Source organism: Mesoplodon mirus (assembly GCF_964341445.2).
Source record: "Mesoplodon mirus genome assembly, chromosome: 10".
Lineage (NCBI taxonomy): Eukaryota > Metazoa > Chordata > Mammalia > Artiodactyla > Ziphiidae > Mesoplodon > Mesoplodon mirus.
Genome location: NC_138986.1, coordinates 34,423,467 through 34,439,712, shown reverse-complemented (window position 1 = coordinate 34,439,712; position 16,246 = coordinate 34,423,467). Strand labels below are relative to the sequence as shown.

Below are 16,246 nucleotides of genomic sequence, written 5' to 3'. Positions count from 1 at the left end.
TGAAAGAGATGGGTATTATATTATACTTAAAATAGGGTCAAAGTTTATAAATTTGATTTGAAAGATGTTTCTTAGAAGAATTAAGACTGCCCAGAACAAATTGTAATAAGTTGTTCATAAAAGAGGCTGTAGAAATAGTAAATACCTGGAATTCATCTTTGAGATGTGAAGAGTTTGTCTGGGAGTCTATTCTAATCATATCAAAATATGCAGCTTTAAATTCACAGACAGGTATGGCAGTTTCTCCACATAAGCAGGCTTCTAAAATGGCATCATGAATAAAAATGTACTGTTCCTATCAAAAGAAAGAAAAGGAAAAATTTCATAATATTTAATATAAATGTTCTTTCATCAAAGCATTTTTTCTATATGACTTGATGAGCTAATATCGATTCTATGTGAAAAACACCTAGTATTTAGTTTGTTAAATTTTGGAAAGCAAACAACATAAAAAAGCCACTAGAGGTTAATCAGCAATCAACACACCTCTGTCTGGACCATATTGATACGACGAGATCTTAAGGCTTTGACACAGTTGTAGATGTCAACAACACCCTCTCTTTCAGCCATGTCCAGCATGATGTCAATCACAATGTAACAACCAGTTCGTCCAGCACCAGCACTGAAAAATAAACAGATCTAAAGAACTACAGGAAGCATGTCTATGAAAATTGAAAGATCCTTCCGATTTTCAAATGAGTGGAATCAAACTGATTTAACAAAGTATAAGACATAATCTGTACTTACTATGTAAATGCTTATTAATGAACAAATAACTTCATGTAGAGTAATCTACTTTGGTGTAAACTGAGGATTGGAACGAATGAAAAGATACAAGCTTTGCAAATCAAACTCTGTTTTGAAAATAATGTATATGTGTCACTCAAGTTCCATAGCTCTCTTACAGTCTTCACTTTACATAAATTTCAAGCTCATAGAATTGATCAAGGAGCGGATTTGTGCTTTAAACTTTCACCTGAGACTGAGAGACTCACACTCACATAGTTGTGGGCACTCGGGCAAAATGCAGGAATGCTGTCTTAGTCAGACAGACTCTTGTCAAGGCAAAAGAACATTAATTCCAAAACCTTTAAATGGAAAATCTGAGGAGTCACAATTCAGGGGAAGTGTTATTAGTGAGGGTGGGGAAGAAAATGGCGGTTATCAATGGGGAGAAGACCAACAGTAAAAAGAATATTTGAATGGTGATCCAAAGAGAAAACGAAAATGAATTGTGAGGTATGAAATATAATTCTTAACAGGTCACAAAGATGCCACTATCTTACTGTATTTAATTCAGTAGTTGAATCATAATTCACTATTGATTATTTTACCCACTGGAAATATTTCTACAAATACTTCTCCAATTATATATAGAAGTCAATGGAGCAAACAAGATATAGTTGGGATTTTTACAGGAAATTCACTTTGTAGTTAGCTTCCTCTTTTCCATAAATTCAGATACCCAAGTGTAAGTAGAAAATGACACTTCTGTTTCAAGAGAGTATCTGAGAATCTTGGAGCACTTCTGAAGCAAGCAATTCATAGGAAAGTAAACCTCTATGATAAGTCAGGACACCCTATAATTGAAAACCCATTTATCTCATTTTCTAAATGCATAGAGAGACTATTAACATTATGTCTTTGTTGTCCAGATTTGGTCATTTCTCTTAAGCTTACTGTTATTTAAGAAATTTAAGTAAAAGGTATTGTGGCTATCTCTATTTCTTTTTTTTTTGCCTACCATCTTCTCAATCACTGTTCCCAGGGTTTGAGACAAGAAAGTAATTGAAGAGTACATCAGATTTCTTGAGGAGGAATGAACAGATTTTTTTTGCAAGGTACACAGTATCTGATCCTAATGGGACGCCTTACTTTTATTGTATTCTCTGTGCTTTATTTTTCCCCTTTTATACATGGTCATTTAACTACTGAATAGTCTGGATTTTCAGAAAGAAAAAAAAATGCTTAAGCACAACCTATTATGTAGCTTGGAAGGGATAGTATTTGAGAATAGTGTGCAGCATTTAGGAAAAGCTTTTCAGATTCAGTACATATTTTTCTGTTCGTATCTCAAAATGAGGCCATGTAATTTGCTTTTAGTGTCTCTGAATGCTTGTTTTAAGAGAAGTTTCTAATCAGAAGAAAGTCTGGATAATCAGATTTTTCTGGCATATATTTGCTGGATTTTACTGATGTAGTCTTCAAGGTTCTCTGATGGATGGCTTTAAAAAAAATCTTAAGTAGCTGTTTTACAGCACAAATTCTTGCAATTTAAACCATTTAATAACTCTGTATGCCTCAAATTTAGTTTTTTTTATTCTTAGAAGCTTTATTCATACTAACCAAAAATTGGCACCAAAGCCAATATTCATCAACAGGCAAATGGATAAACAAATTGTGATATATGTCCATAAAATAGAATATTATTTAGCAGTAAAAGGAAATAAACTACTGATAAAAGCAACACACTGGATGAATCTCGAAAACATTAAGTTGATCAAAAGAAGTCAGACGCAAAGAAGACATAAGTATGATTCTATATATGTGAAGTTCAAGGCCTGGCAAAGCAAGTCTGTGGTGATAGAAATCAGAATAATGGTTGCCTCTATGTGGGAAGGACAATAAGCTGGAAAGGGTATGAGAAAACTCTTTTAGCAATGATGGAATTATTATCTTTTTTTTTTCCACACACATACACTGTATTTTATTTTTACCAAATTTAGTTTTAAAAGCTAGGATTCTATTGGGAATTTACTAGATAGGCAAGAAATCTCTATCTTTACCTACCATTCCATAATATAATATGGGATTTGCAAAAGTGATTAAAAAAAAAAACAAACCACCACAACACACACACAGATGGTGCCACTAAAAGGCAGAGTTTCTACACTCGCAATTATAGACAATACTACACACATTACGATGAATATATTTATTTCTGAAGGTTCTATTTTATATCTTCCTTAGAGTTAACTTTTATTTTATTACTGTTTTACCTTATCTGTAATACATGAAAGCTGAAACCTTGTAAGCCAGCGGTCCCCAACATTTTTGGCACCAGGGACCGGTTTTGTGGAAGACAATTTTTCCACAGCCAGGGTTCGGGGGTTGGGGGTGGGTAGGGGGATGGTTCAGGCAGTAACGCGAGCACTGGGGAGCAATGGGGAGCTCCAGATGAAGCTTCGCTCTCCCTCTCTCTCTCTCTCTCTCCCGCCGCTCACCTTTCGCCCTGCGGCCCAGTACCCGCCCAGGGGGTGGGGACGCCTGTTATCAGTATGCCTTAGTTTTTGTGCTTACAAGCCTTGTCTGGATATTTTTAAAAAGCTGGCTGCACACAGTCAATGCCATTTGGACTACCACTTACCTGCAATGCACAACGATGGGGCCAGCGCTGGGAGGGTTGGAGAACTTGACCCGCCGGATGAAGGAAAGAAGGCCTGTAGCATGGTAGGGTACTCCATGGTCAGGCCAGCCAGTGAAATGGAACTGTTTAACTTCACGCATCTCACTGTATCCCCTCTGTGAAAACATGTAAAGAAGTGTTTTCAAGAGGACCAAAATAGAGCCATTAAAGACAACCACAAGTACTAGACCTGATTGACAATGAAAAAAATGAGAAATTTATCAAAGACCATGCTTTTTCTGAAAAAGGGTGCTGACATGGCCTAGGAACTTACCTTTATTGTCAGACAACTGCCAAAGAAAGAAAATTAGAAGTCTTGCTCAGTTCTATAAGTCTGGGTAAATTTTATTTACCTTGACAGTCCGTTCCTTACTCGGAATGACAACACATAAAATGATTAGGGGAAAAGGAAGAAATGGGAAGTTAAAATGCTGCCCTACTGACCCAATGCACTGAGTTCTCAAGTGGTGTATAAAAGCAACTTTCTACTTCTCACCTCACAAAGAGATTTTGATGCCTTGCTTATCCATGTTGAAAATAGTTTTGAAGCATAGCATGTAGGGATTTTCCAGAACAGTACTACTCTAGATTGGTTTGTAAAAATATACAGACAGCTAAACTGTTCTTTGGGCAGACTATTTTTCTAAACTCTGTGAAATAATTCAGCACACAGAGGATTATTTATGGCAACAAAAATACAAAATGAAAGAAGCAAAGCATCCATTGTTGTGTCTCTCTCCTGTTGGGTTAATTTAAGAGAACCCTTTCAATACACATTTCAAAGCTCTTCCCTTCCTGCCCACCCCCCCCTTCCTTTTTGTTAAAAGAAGCCTGTACATTGTAGTAGCAGTGCTTGGAGAATATAGATCAAATGCTGCATAATTTATTTTTAAGAATCCACATTTGTAGCCCCCCAAACCTCCCTATGATCCATATATTTCCAACTCTACTGTGAGATATCTGTGAATCTCAGTCTCACTTGTTCCTCAGAAAAGGTGGGAAAATTGCATGAAATAAATGAACTAAATTGAGAAAGTTTGTCTTTAGATTCCATCTTTTTTTTTTTTTTTTTTTTTTTTGGCAGTATGCGGGCCTCTCACTGTTGTGGCCTCTCCTGTTGTGGAGCACAGGCTCCGGACGCACAGGCTCAGCAGCCATGGCTCACGGGCCCAGCCACTCCGCGGCATGTGGGATCCTCCCAGACCGGGACACAAACCCGTGTCCCCTGCATCGGCAGGCGGACTCTCAACCACTGTGCCACCAGGGAAGCCCTAGATTCCATCTTAAACAGACTAATACCACCGAAACCTTGGAAACCAGTGATCATATCTTATAATTCTTTTTCTTTCCCATTCCTAGTACAATACCATACACAAAGCAGGGCTCAACAAATAAGTAAAATAGTGACAGTGATAAACATCACCATGGAATTGTGCAAACAAAATCACTTTCTTAACTACTTTTCAAGTCAGCTCCAGTGAGGAAGGCCATAAATTATTCAAAGATCTGACTTTAGACAATCACTTCATCTCCTCTGCATTGATCCTTTTGCTGGAGTTGCTGTAAGGACCTCGCTCTTTTTAGAAAATTTTAATATCTGGCAATGCATGTTCCCTTATTGTTCATTTTACTTAAATATTCCTGAGTAATTTTCAAATATGTGATGTAAAAAAAAATCACTCTTTTCAGTGTTTTTTCTAAATAACAAGAAAATAAATTAAAAATAAAACCCCAATAATGTTACAATGTTAACAATGTTAGCAAGTCTCCTTATTTTTCTAATATAATTAGAGTATGACTATAAATGTCTTTTAAATAAAATTAAGTGCATTACAATATCTATTAATAAAATCATATGGTTTTGCTCCTGTAATGCACTGAAATGATGAAATATCCTGCTCGATTTCCTACCACAGTTGTAAAATCCTTGCATTCTTAAAAAACAATCATGAAAGATCATGTTGTGATCTTTTCTTAATTCACTGCTGGATTCAAATTTTCAACATGTTCTTGAATGAAATTGGTCTGCAATGTATGTGTGTGTACATACCTGAGAAAGGGAGAGAGAGACTGAAAAAGAGAGAGAGACAGAGAGAAGAGCTTGAGAGAGTCCTATTTCTATGTGGTTCTGTTATCACAGTTATGCTAGTCTTTAAAATACATTTAGTTGGTTTTAATGATTTTCTATGGCCTAAATAGTTTGATTAACTTAGGCATTAGCTATTCATTAGTTATTCTTTAAAGGTTAAAGAAACCTCAATTATGAAACCATAATACAATTTTAATGGCAAATTTTAACACTCATTCTATTTTCTTTTACTATCTGTTCAGATTCCTAACTCTCTTTGAGTCAAATTTTGGAAATTATTATTTGCTAGAATATCAGTGTACCTAGACTAAAATCTGTCTCCAAGTTCACACGTACTATTTTTTATAATTTTCCTAATAGCACTGTAACTGTAGTTATACACCATTTGTGTTGTCTAATGTTGCATATTTTGTTTTGATTGTTCTTCATTTGGAATTGACAAGTGGTTTAGTTACTTTATTCCTCTTTTCAAGGAAATAGCTCTTTGATTAAATTTATTCTTTTCTGTTTGTGTTTTGGTTTTATATTTAATTTTTCCTTTGTTTTATTGACTTTTTTCCTGATTTTCTAATTTTATGAATTTTCACAAGATTTTAGACTGCCTTTCAAAATAGAAATCATTTTTGAGTATATATTTTTCTCATAAGATAACTTGTGGGAAATTTTGACGTGAAATTGTTTATCTTTACAAAATAATTTTAGTTTTAAGGCTATAGTTCAAAGATTATTCAAAAGAGGCTTTGGTGATTTCTGAGCCTAATTTGGGGGATCATTGGTCAATGATTTGTTTTTATTTTCCATTGGATTTTGGAAACGTCTTGAATTTCTGTTATATATTCAGATTTCCTTTATAACTAAGTACATGATTGATTTTTTATAAAACTTTAATGAACTTACAAGAAGAATGTACATTCCAAATTCTCTCTTTCCATAATAATGGGATCTAGCTATTCATTAAATCATGCTTGATGGTTCTTTTCTTGAAATCTCCTATATCTTTGCTTATTTTTTTCTACTTGATTTGTCTAGGAAATTTTTATACATACTTTATAGTTGTGATCATCATAATTATGTTGTCCTGTATGATGGTACTTTCCATTTAATATTTCCCCTAATTATTTTTTATGATGGTAAAATTACTTATAAATATCATCTGTAAAGATGTATGATCTGGTATTTCCAGATCATAGATGTATAATTTAACTATCTATTGTGGACAGTTATGGTTATCTATAATTTTCTATGACTATATATGAGTCATTGTATTTTAAATAACTTTTTTAGGATAGATTCATAGAAGGTAAGTTTCTTGGTCAAAGGACATCAATATTTTAAAGTTCTGTAGATACACTGCTTTACTGATTTACCGAGGGTTTATGTCAATTTAAGTACGATCAGCTACATATGAAAATATCTGTCTCACCATATCCTTAAAATCAATGAGGATTATGATTCTTTTTTTAAAAGTTCTGGCTGATTTGAAAGTACAAAATGGTATATCATGAGGTTAAACATTTTCAATAGGCAGCTTAGCAGTTGCTTTTTCTGGGGGGATTCTATTGTTTCCTTTCTATTTATATTAATGCTATGAATTAAGAATATTAAATAATCACAGTTTTTTTTGTTGTGTGTGCATCTTTTAATTAAAAATTTTTTGATACAGATAATTTTACACTTTTGTGTGGTCAAATTTATTAAACTTTTCTGCAACAATGTATGTTATTGTTCCTACGTCTTACTTCAGTCTACTTACACTGCTCACTCTGCTTCAGTCTTTCTGATCCTGTTAAAAAAAAGTCAGATCATGTTACTCCTGGGCTTAAACCCTCCAATGGCTGGCTACTTTTACCTTTAATACAAACTAAAATCATCATAGTAGCTCATAAGGGCTCACTTATCTGGCTCTGTTATTTCTCTGACTTTATCTCATATTTCTTTCCCCTTCACTTACCCATCTCTGAATACCCTAGACTCCTGGCTGTTTCTCATGGTGACAGGAATAACATGCCTTTAGGTCTCTGAAATGACTCTTCCCTCCATCAGGAATATTCTGCCTGGGACAACTTCCCTGGGATATAATCCTTCCCTGGGATATATAATAGTTATATCACTCACTCCCTCATTTCCTTCAAGCCTTTACTCATGTTACTTTCTCAACAACTCCTTTCCTGATCATTCTGTTAAAACTGTAGGCCATTCCTTCCTCTACCTCAGCAATTTTCCCTACTTCTATTCCCAACATTATTTTTCTCCATGGTACTTTTCAAAGTATATGATGTATTTGTTTATTTGTTAATTTTTAATGTCTTTCTCCCCTCAACAGACTATAAGCTCCACAGAGCAGGGATTTAATATATGTCGCAAGATTTAGAAACATGCCCGGCACATGTTATGCTCTCAAATAAATATCTGTGGAATGAATGAATGAATAGATTTGATAGCATTATCAAGACAAATCTTAACATGGATTTTAAGAAAAAAAAAAAAAACAGTTTCAATATACATATTTTTGTAGAACTTTAGGGTACTTACCCTTTCCAGGGTGAATGTCCTGACTACATATTCAGCAAGTGGTTCCATTTCTACACAAGTTACTTTGAAGTCACCATAAACTTCAGTATCATCAGGCCAATACTTATAGCACTTAACCTAAACAACAAAAAGTATATATAGGTGAACCTGAGTATATAATACACATTAACCAAGATGATTTAATTTCAGTGATAACTCTTCAGGTCACAATTAAAAGACTATAAAAATCTATAAATGAGATAAAATAATCTGTTACGCAATAAATAGAAAGATTTTGTGCAATTTCATAAAAACATACAAGCCTGATAATGCAATTAGATTCTAGTATAAAATCAAAGCTTATTTTATTTTATTATTTTATTTATTAAATAAGAAATAATTTGTCAGCAATCAAACACTCACTTAGGAGCACTCACTTGAAATGGTATGCCTAAGAATTTTTTTTCAAACAATTGAATGATATTCTATTTTAAGTGTGTTATGTTTTGCTATTCAACTTACAGTCATACTCTGTGACACACAGATTTTTTTGTGCCTCTTACCCGGCCAACTTCAACTAAATTTGTAACCATCACAATGCAGGCAGACTGCTCTTGCCAGATCATTCTCCAGAAATCATATACTGTTTCATGAACTGGGCCTATAAAAAATTAATTTGAATATTACGTTATCAGAGAAATTTTGTAATTATTAAGAAGTTTAGACAAGATAAAAAGCAATATAAACTAAATGACCCAAAGAAGAAAAATTAAAGGTCTAACACAAAATGTCACTAAAAGTACTTAAATTCAGTTCATATCTAAATTCACACTAAAGGCAAAAACAGAGGCATGTACAAGTTTGTTTGTTTCAATTTGCCTTCTATGTTTTCAAATTCAGAAGAAGAAATCACTAGTTTTTAGGGTACTTATATCTGTCTCTAAGTTATTTTAATGCATCTTCATGTACATGTCAAAATAGGCAGTCTTACACCACCATCAACCAAACAGCACATATTACCAATTAAATATACACACATCATTTATAAACAGTGCATGTTTAGGGGTTAATGAAGAACTATCATACATATAAAGACACATTCTAATCTTACACTATCATCTCTGAACTGCAAAAGCAGCTACTGGGCTCTCCTCTACCCTATACCATGAAACCAGAATATTATTCAGCATGGATGATCTTTCTAACTGTAAAGAGTTTATAATTAAACTCAATTACACCAAAGATATGTGAAAAACACTCAGAAAATGACCTCTGTCAAAAGGGCAAATTAACTTTTGTTTTACTTTCCTCTTTTATAAAATAAGATGTGCAGGTATCTCTTCTGATGGCCAGTGGTCAGTTTCGGGAGATAACTAGAGTAGTTTTGGTGTTATTGTTAGTATATTTTTATTTCCCAGTGTGCCACTATAACAAGATTTCTTTACTGTCTTCTTATTTTCCACGAAGAATGAACTTGACTAAGTTCCCTTTAGCCCTTTGTTTTGTCTTATTCTTGACTTTTAAAAAATTGTTGCAAGACAGTCCAGTATTTCATTATAGTAGTGTTGGTCTTGGGTACTATTACGTGCCAGGCCGACAGACTCTGTTGCAAGAAAACAGGCACCTTACACAAGATGAGATCTAACTTGCTTTCATCAAAAAATAAGTTATTTCTCTGCCCATCCCTGTTGACTAGTGTTCTGGGACATCACGATACTAAGAACCAAATCTCAAAACTACCAGCAGCTTCTCTTTTACTTTTAATTAAAAAAATGAATCAAGGTTTAATTTATATACATTTTAAACAGAGAAAACAATTTGTATTATACAAATGAATAAAAAGCAGTGTTAAGCAGAAAAGCTGATCTTTTTTTTTCAGTTAATTCAGATAAAATTACAAAAAAAATCACATGGATGATTTAAGCAAGTTTGGTTACTGTATTACATTTAAAAAGGCAAAGTTTTACCTTGAGTTGCAATGTAGTGGCTTGGTCTCTGGTAGCCCTAAAATAGGAGAACAAATTGGTCATCATTTTATATCAGTGTCAGAAATAAATGAATGAAGGCATAAAAAGATGAAGACAACCACCTGTTAAGATTAAGTTACAGTAAAAAGTCCAGAAATGAGTAGTGAACTCATAGTTCACTTCTCAAACCTAGGTTATCTGAAAGGTAAAAATAAAGCAAAAATTAAATATTTTAAGGACTCTGATTAAAATATATATTACATAATTGAGTTTTGTTTGCTAGGAAATAACTTCATAGATTTTGTTTGGTTTCACTAAAATGTTTATGCCTTCATGTTAATCTTTAGTCATTCATTCCCGGCAAAATTGTGTTCAAAAATATTAATTCTTATTTTATCATCCAAAAGTACAACACACTGCATTACAAATAGACAACGACATATTAGAACCATAAAAAAATAACAGAACATTCCAATGTTAGAGCTGGACAATGCATGTGTGCACCAAGTCAAAGTCCTGCTGAGATTTTTTAGAGAATATTTCTGTTCTATAATATGTTCAGGAATCTGCCAAAACTATTTTGTGTGTGCTGATAATATTAATTTACACACACATAATTATAGGTACACACATATATAGGGAAATAAATCTTTTAAAAAATGCATCTTATCCTGAACAAAAGGTTTAGTATTTTTTCTTTCTTTTTATAGTGTGCCTTGAGTTCTATGTGGTTAAGCACTTAATATTGTTTCAATAAAGAAATTATTCCAGATAAGGGATAAGTTATTAGCTGCTTTCAACTGGTTTGAATTCCAAAAGACCATGAATAGCAAAAATCTTAGTGGTATAATAAGGTTAAGCTTTGTCTTTGTTGTGTCTTGAGCAAAGGGCTTTAGTAAGCCTGAGTTAGCAGACCATTTGGTCCTAACCAAAATATCCGTAAGACATTTGGTCCATGTCAAGGTTCTTGATATTTACAGGATCCCTTGGTTGTGTCCAAAATGTCCATAAGACACTTAGTCTATGCTGAAAGGTCCTTAAAATTTGGTTCTATCTAAAATGTGCATGAGCTTACTAGGTCCATGCCAAATGGTTCTGGATGGCACCAAATATCAAGGACTTTTGGCATGGACCAAATGTCTCCATGGACGTTTTGGACAGGACGAAATATCAAGGACCATTTGGCATGGACCAAATGTCTTATGGATGTTTTGGATAGGACCAAATGTCCTGCCAGGGTCTTGGCAGAAAACCAAGGTTAAACTAAATAGGTAAGAACAAGTACAAATATGTCAGAGAACTGCTGATATTTTTATTCTAGAGAGTAGACCGTTAAGGTTAGTTTTCCATGTTGAGATGTCTGATAAATTCAAAATATTGAATGAGAGTAAAATGATGATCAGAAATTTAACCAATATACTCAGAGACTATACTTCATAAAATTCATTAATTCAAATATATAAATAATGACAATTCACAAAATAACAGTAAAATATGAGCTTAATAAATGTGATAAAAATTATTTCCTATTTATAGAAATTAGAAAAAGTTGGGTCCTCATTTTCATATCTTTTATATAACTAAAAATGTATCATATATGCTGCAATACTTGATATTTCTATCTTTTGCCTTACAATTAATGCATATTTAGAATTAATTAATTTCAGCATACCTAGGTTTGGATTATTTTTTTTAAAAAATAGCTTAAGTTTAATGAGTGCTTAATATGTGCTAGGCATTGTGCTAAATGCTCAACATGAAATACGTCATTTAATTCTCACAACAAAATGATGAGTTTAGTGGTATTATTATTACCCCTACTGTAAAGATGAGGAAACTGAGGCACAGAGAGATGAATCAACATTCTCACAATTTCCAGTGTGATTTTGAACCAGGAAGTATGAACAGAGCCTGTCCTTCTTATATGTAATGTAATATATTGCCTCCTTAATATTTTATTTTATTTGATAATTACTTTCCATTAAATAAAGAATTTACATGTAATATGTTTGTAACCAAAACTGAACAGCAGAATGTATGATCAAAACAAACTTTCATTTGTATGATTCAATATATATGTGTGATATGTGTATTTTACAAATGCAATTTAGGAATTATTTTGCCTAAGTAATTTCAATACTTTACAAACCAATACCACACACCACAAAATAGTCTCCCTACCCATTTTTAACATCAGAAGTCAAATGTAAAAAAGTAAAATTTCAGAAACACTAATACACATCATACTATCCAGCTTCTCACATATGTTTGGGGAAGGGTAAGGAATAAAAACCAGAAACAGAAACCGTCAACAAATAAAACTCGAGTACATAATAAATTGTCAAAAGCTAAAAATGGTCCTGTTTTTCTAAACATAGAAAGGGGAAAGAGGTAAAATAGATCTTTACACATGTAAAGGAGTTACAAAAAAATGAACATAGGTACACTGTATGAGGCTAATTAGGGGAAGCATGCAGAGATAACTAGTAGTAAGCATTAGTAGTAACTGTAATTGAGCAGTTAACATTAAATATTTATAATAGGGTGCTGTTATTTACATATAGTGGTACTTACATCCCTGTACAGCCAAATCTACAGCCCAAACCAAAGTCAGGTGTGAAAGAAAGCACAACAACGTCAGTAAGTACTAGGACGTAGAACAAGGAAAAGTGTACAGTTTGTTCTTTATTTTAAAAAGCTAGCAATCGCTTTATAGGTAATAACAAGCAAAAAGATTTGCATATATAAGCCAACAAATTGGGCATACTAAAGGATAAAAATACTTACATCTATATAGTTGGCATTAATGTAATCTGAAGAAGGATCATCCTCAACAGGTTGCAAAATTACTCTGGAGTGATCATCTAAATTTTTTAAAGGATAAAATAAAAGCTATTAAAATTTCCCCCTGTTCTGAACACAATGACCCTAGTAGAGACTTAAAATAATTCAGTGGTTAACAACTGATTATCCATAATATACTTTCAAAATTTCCTTGGATACCAGTCATTTGAAGAAATGCAAGAACTTTAATGAGCTCATTACTTATTACAATGATAATATTCTGTTAATAAAGCTTCAATGACTAGCATTTATAGTCAGGAAGCTTTTATGGGACATGATAATGTCTGATAAATTATCATTTGAGTCATAAATTTTTCTAAAGAACTGAACTTGCCTTATCTCCTAATTTTGCTTGTTAGGCATGATTCTATATGGGTGGGATCTTTTCTCCCCGTACTTTACAGCAAATGAGCCACAGAACTAGGGAGTGAATTTCGAACCCCTGCTCTCAACTTATTTTGTGAGAGTCACAGTTAAATTCTGATGTATTCAAAAGACAGTGTAAAATAATTTAAATTGAGAATAAAGTGGTCTAAGTAAATCAGCAGTTAGTTACAAGCTAAACTATCTGTTACTTTTCTTACTGCCCCTTTGGTTTCATATGATAATCAGTTTATTTATCTCATGAATACATTGTAAAGACTTCATGAGGAGGAAGTCCCTTATGATAAGTAACATGGAACACCTGGGGTTCAGGCACTAGCTCCAAGAAAGGAAATATGGTATATGGAAAGAATAACACTCCCACCTTGAATATGTTTGGTGGAAGAGTTATAGCAACTTATCACTGAAAAAATCCCTCATATTTGTTATTCTAATATTTTCAGCTGTTAATGACACCCCCATACATTTATGTGCAAACAAAAAATCAAGCGGCACATTATCTCCACAGGGTGAAGAGTCTGAGTCAATTAATTAATGAGGATGATGGCAATTTCTGAATCCCTCCCAATAACCAATGCTGTTTTAATATTAAATAGATTATTTTATGAACAGATGTGTCACCCTCTGGGATTTTTTTAAAGTTTAAAACCATATAAGGAGGAATTGCAAATTACTCTTTATCTTCTACACACAGTATTTACATTCACCAAGAATTGTAAGAGAACTTACATGCTATAATGTTTCCATATCGGTTTTTTGCTCTATTTTGATCTTTTTTAGCTACATCCCAAGATGCTGACTGTCCTTCAAAGAAGCTCTAGAAAAAAAAAAAAAAAATTAACAAGCACACTGAATTTAATTCCTTATCTTGAATCAGGTCTGTCTGTTCTGAAGACCAAAATAGTAAAAGCCATCTTCTCTGGGAGGAAGGGAGTACTACAGCAGTAAACAAGTTCAATTTTCAGACCTCAAAGCTTGTTTGTTGGACTCCTACTTGTTCATCTTGGATTGGACTGAGTTCAAATTAAGGACAAGAAACAACTTTGGGGGAAAAAAAGGACCTTGAAAGTATTTCAAATTTAAGATCACTATAACTTTGTGAGATGGAACTAGAGGAAGCATCAGAAACTTCAAAACTACTTTTAATGAGCATCTTTCAAAAGTATGCTTCCTTTAGCATTTCTAACAGGGAAAAGAAAACCTGTTTTCTCCCATAATTATTCATTAAATCGTGTGCAATACATCACATTTCATTTTCTTTGAAGATCGTGGAAAGGACTGAGTCTCTACAAGAGACCATATGGAAATTAAAAAGAGCCACTGTCTCCAAGAATCTTGGAACAGATGAAATTGTTGATTGGTTTAATTACCATATGCAGCAATTTAAAATATGGGTATAGATTTCTTTTTGCAGAAAAACTTAAACTTTGCTCAACACAGGAAATGGGGTCTTCAAAGAGTCAACGGTCTTTGAAGCGAGATATACAGGAATATACATGTAATGAGAAAAAAAAAAAAAAAACACCCCAGCTCTGGCAGAATATTGTAATTCCTTGCACTGTTTTGTTACCACAGCATAGTGTTTCCTGCATATACCTAAAACCAACATTCAAAATTCAAAAATAATTTTACTCATTCCCAAATTAAGGTATAACAAGTAATCTTAAATAAAAGGTAGTGTTTAGAAGATTCCTTACAAAGTTAGATGTATTTTAGGTGGTCTTTCAAAGTAAAGTACTGCTTGTTCTCTTTTACTTTACATATGTGTGTATAGTGGTGGAGGAACTTTCTTGTACATCCCAGACTGATATTTCTCAGTAATTGAAAAGTGTCAGAGGAACTGTTTCTTTTTTGCTATATTATGTTTATTGGGATGTTTAGTTTAAATCACTTCTTTTGTAGTATAATCTTGGTATTTTGGTTTGAGTAGCAAGGGACAATAAGGATGAAAGAAGAATGTCCCATGTCCTTTTTTGGGCTTCTTTTTGTTGTCTGGATTTTCCGTGCTCTGTTTTTCTTCCCAGCCCCCCTCAACCTATAATCCTCAAAACAAAACTCAGAGTGACAAGTAGTATATTTAGGGCACAAAGCTAGATCTTATTTCTCAACAGAGGGTCAACAAGCAAAGAGGCAGAAAAGCATCCACTGCTTAGGTCTTTCAAATAGCAGAACCTGCAGTGATACAATGGGACTCAAGGTATCTTTCTATGGATTTTTGAGTGGGGGAAATATAAAGTCTAACAAAGTGGTTTTTAAATAACAGTCAAATAAGTTATGGGATCCAATATTTTTTATTTCTTAAAATGAATTTTGACCCAGATATATCCCCAGGAAGTACCCTTTTCTTTCAATCCATCTATCCCCCTCTCCTCATATGTACACTTGATTGTACATTTACAGAGAAAGGATTAGACAGTCTAGAGTATTCCTCTGCTTGCTATGTTAAAGCTGTTAAATGGCGCTGGGTATCATGGTTAGAAATGAAATTCAATATAGTATTGAAACTTTCACCTCATATTCCTCTTTGAACCCATAGCTGTCTGATGTCTTCATGAGATTAATGTGCTGCAGTAAGTCGGCTACCCTGATGGCTGGGTGCAGCTGTCCTGTCTGGTAAGGGGATTCTGTCCCCTCACACAGGTAGCGAGGTACATCTAGAAGACGACTGGATTCTGCTGTAGCACTGTGGTTCTCATCTGCCATTTTTCAGATTCCAGAAGATTAAAAAAAAGACAAAGTTACCTTGTTTAATATATATCTATGCAAATAAGATTTTAAGATCTTATGATCTTTCTGATAATAGGAGGAAGGGAAAGAAATATAGTATAGACCTAGGGCAGCACCCCTATAAAGACAAAGCCTTTTACTTCAGCTCAAGGTAGGAGGTCAGCATATATTATGTGTATATCAGGAAGACAATACATGCTGTGAGATGTAGAGAGAGATACCTGATCCACTTTTAAAAACTATAAGTGGGAGATTTTGCTGAGTTCTGACTTTTTCTTGTACCTGCAGTCAGAGCAGTATAGAGTGGGACCAGAAGAT

The 16,246-nt window shown here is 33.6% G+C and overlaps 1 protein-coding gene across 4 annotated transcripts in view; it reads right to left on the bottom strand.

Annotated features, from left to right (window-relative positions):
- PTPRK (protein tyrosine phosphatase receptor type K) overlaps positions 1-16,246 on the bottom strand; it is a 572,360-nt gene that overhangs the window by 12,852 nt on the left and 543,262 nt on the right. For all 4 annotated transcript variants that reach the window (XM_082633381.1, XM_082633383.1, XM_082633382.1 and 1 more), the window contains 9 exons: positions 15,713-15,897; positions 13,931-14,018; positions 12,761-12,837; positions 9,974-10,010; positions 8,570-8,667; positions 8,028-8,144; positions 3,368-3,522; positions 487-622; positions 146-295 (listed from right to left, as the gene is read on the bottom strand). In XM_082633381.1, coding sequence (XP_082489507.1) covers positions 146-295; positions 487-622; positions 3,368-3,522; positions 8,028-8,144; positions 8,570-8,667; positions 9,974-10,010; positions 12,761-12,837; positions 13,931-14,018; positions 15,713-15,897 — 1,043 coding nt within the window. The remainder of the gene's footprint in view (positions 1-145; positions 296-486; positions 623-3,367; positions 3,523-8,027; positions 8,145-8,569; positions 8,668-9,973; positions 10,011-12,760; positions 12,838-13,930; positions 14,019-15,712; positions 15,898-16,246) is intronic.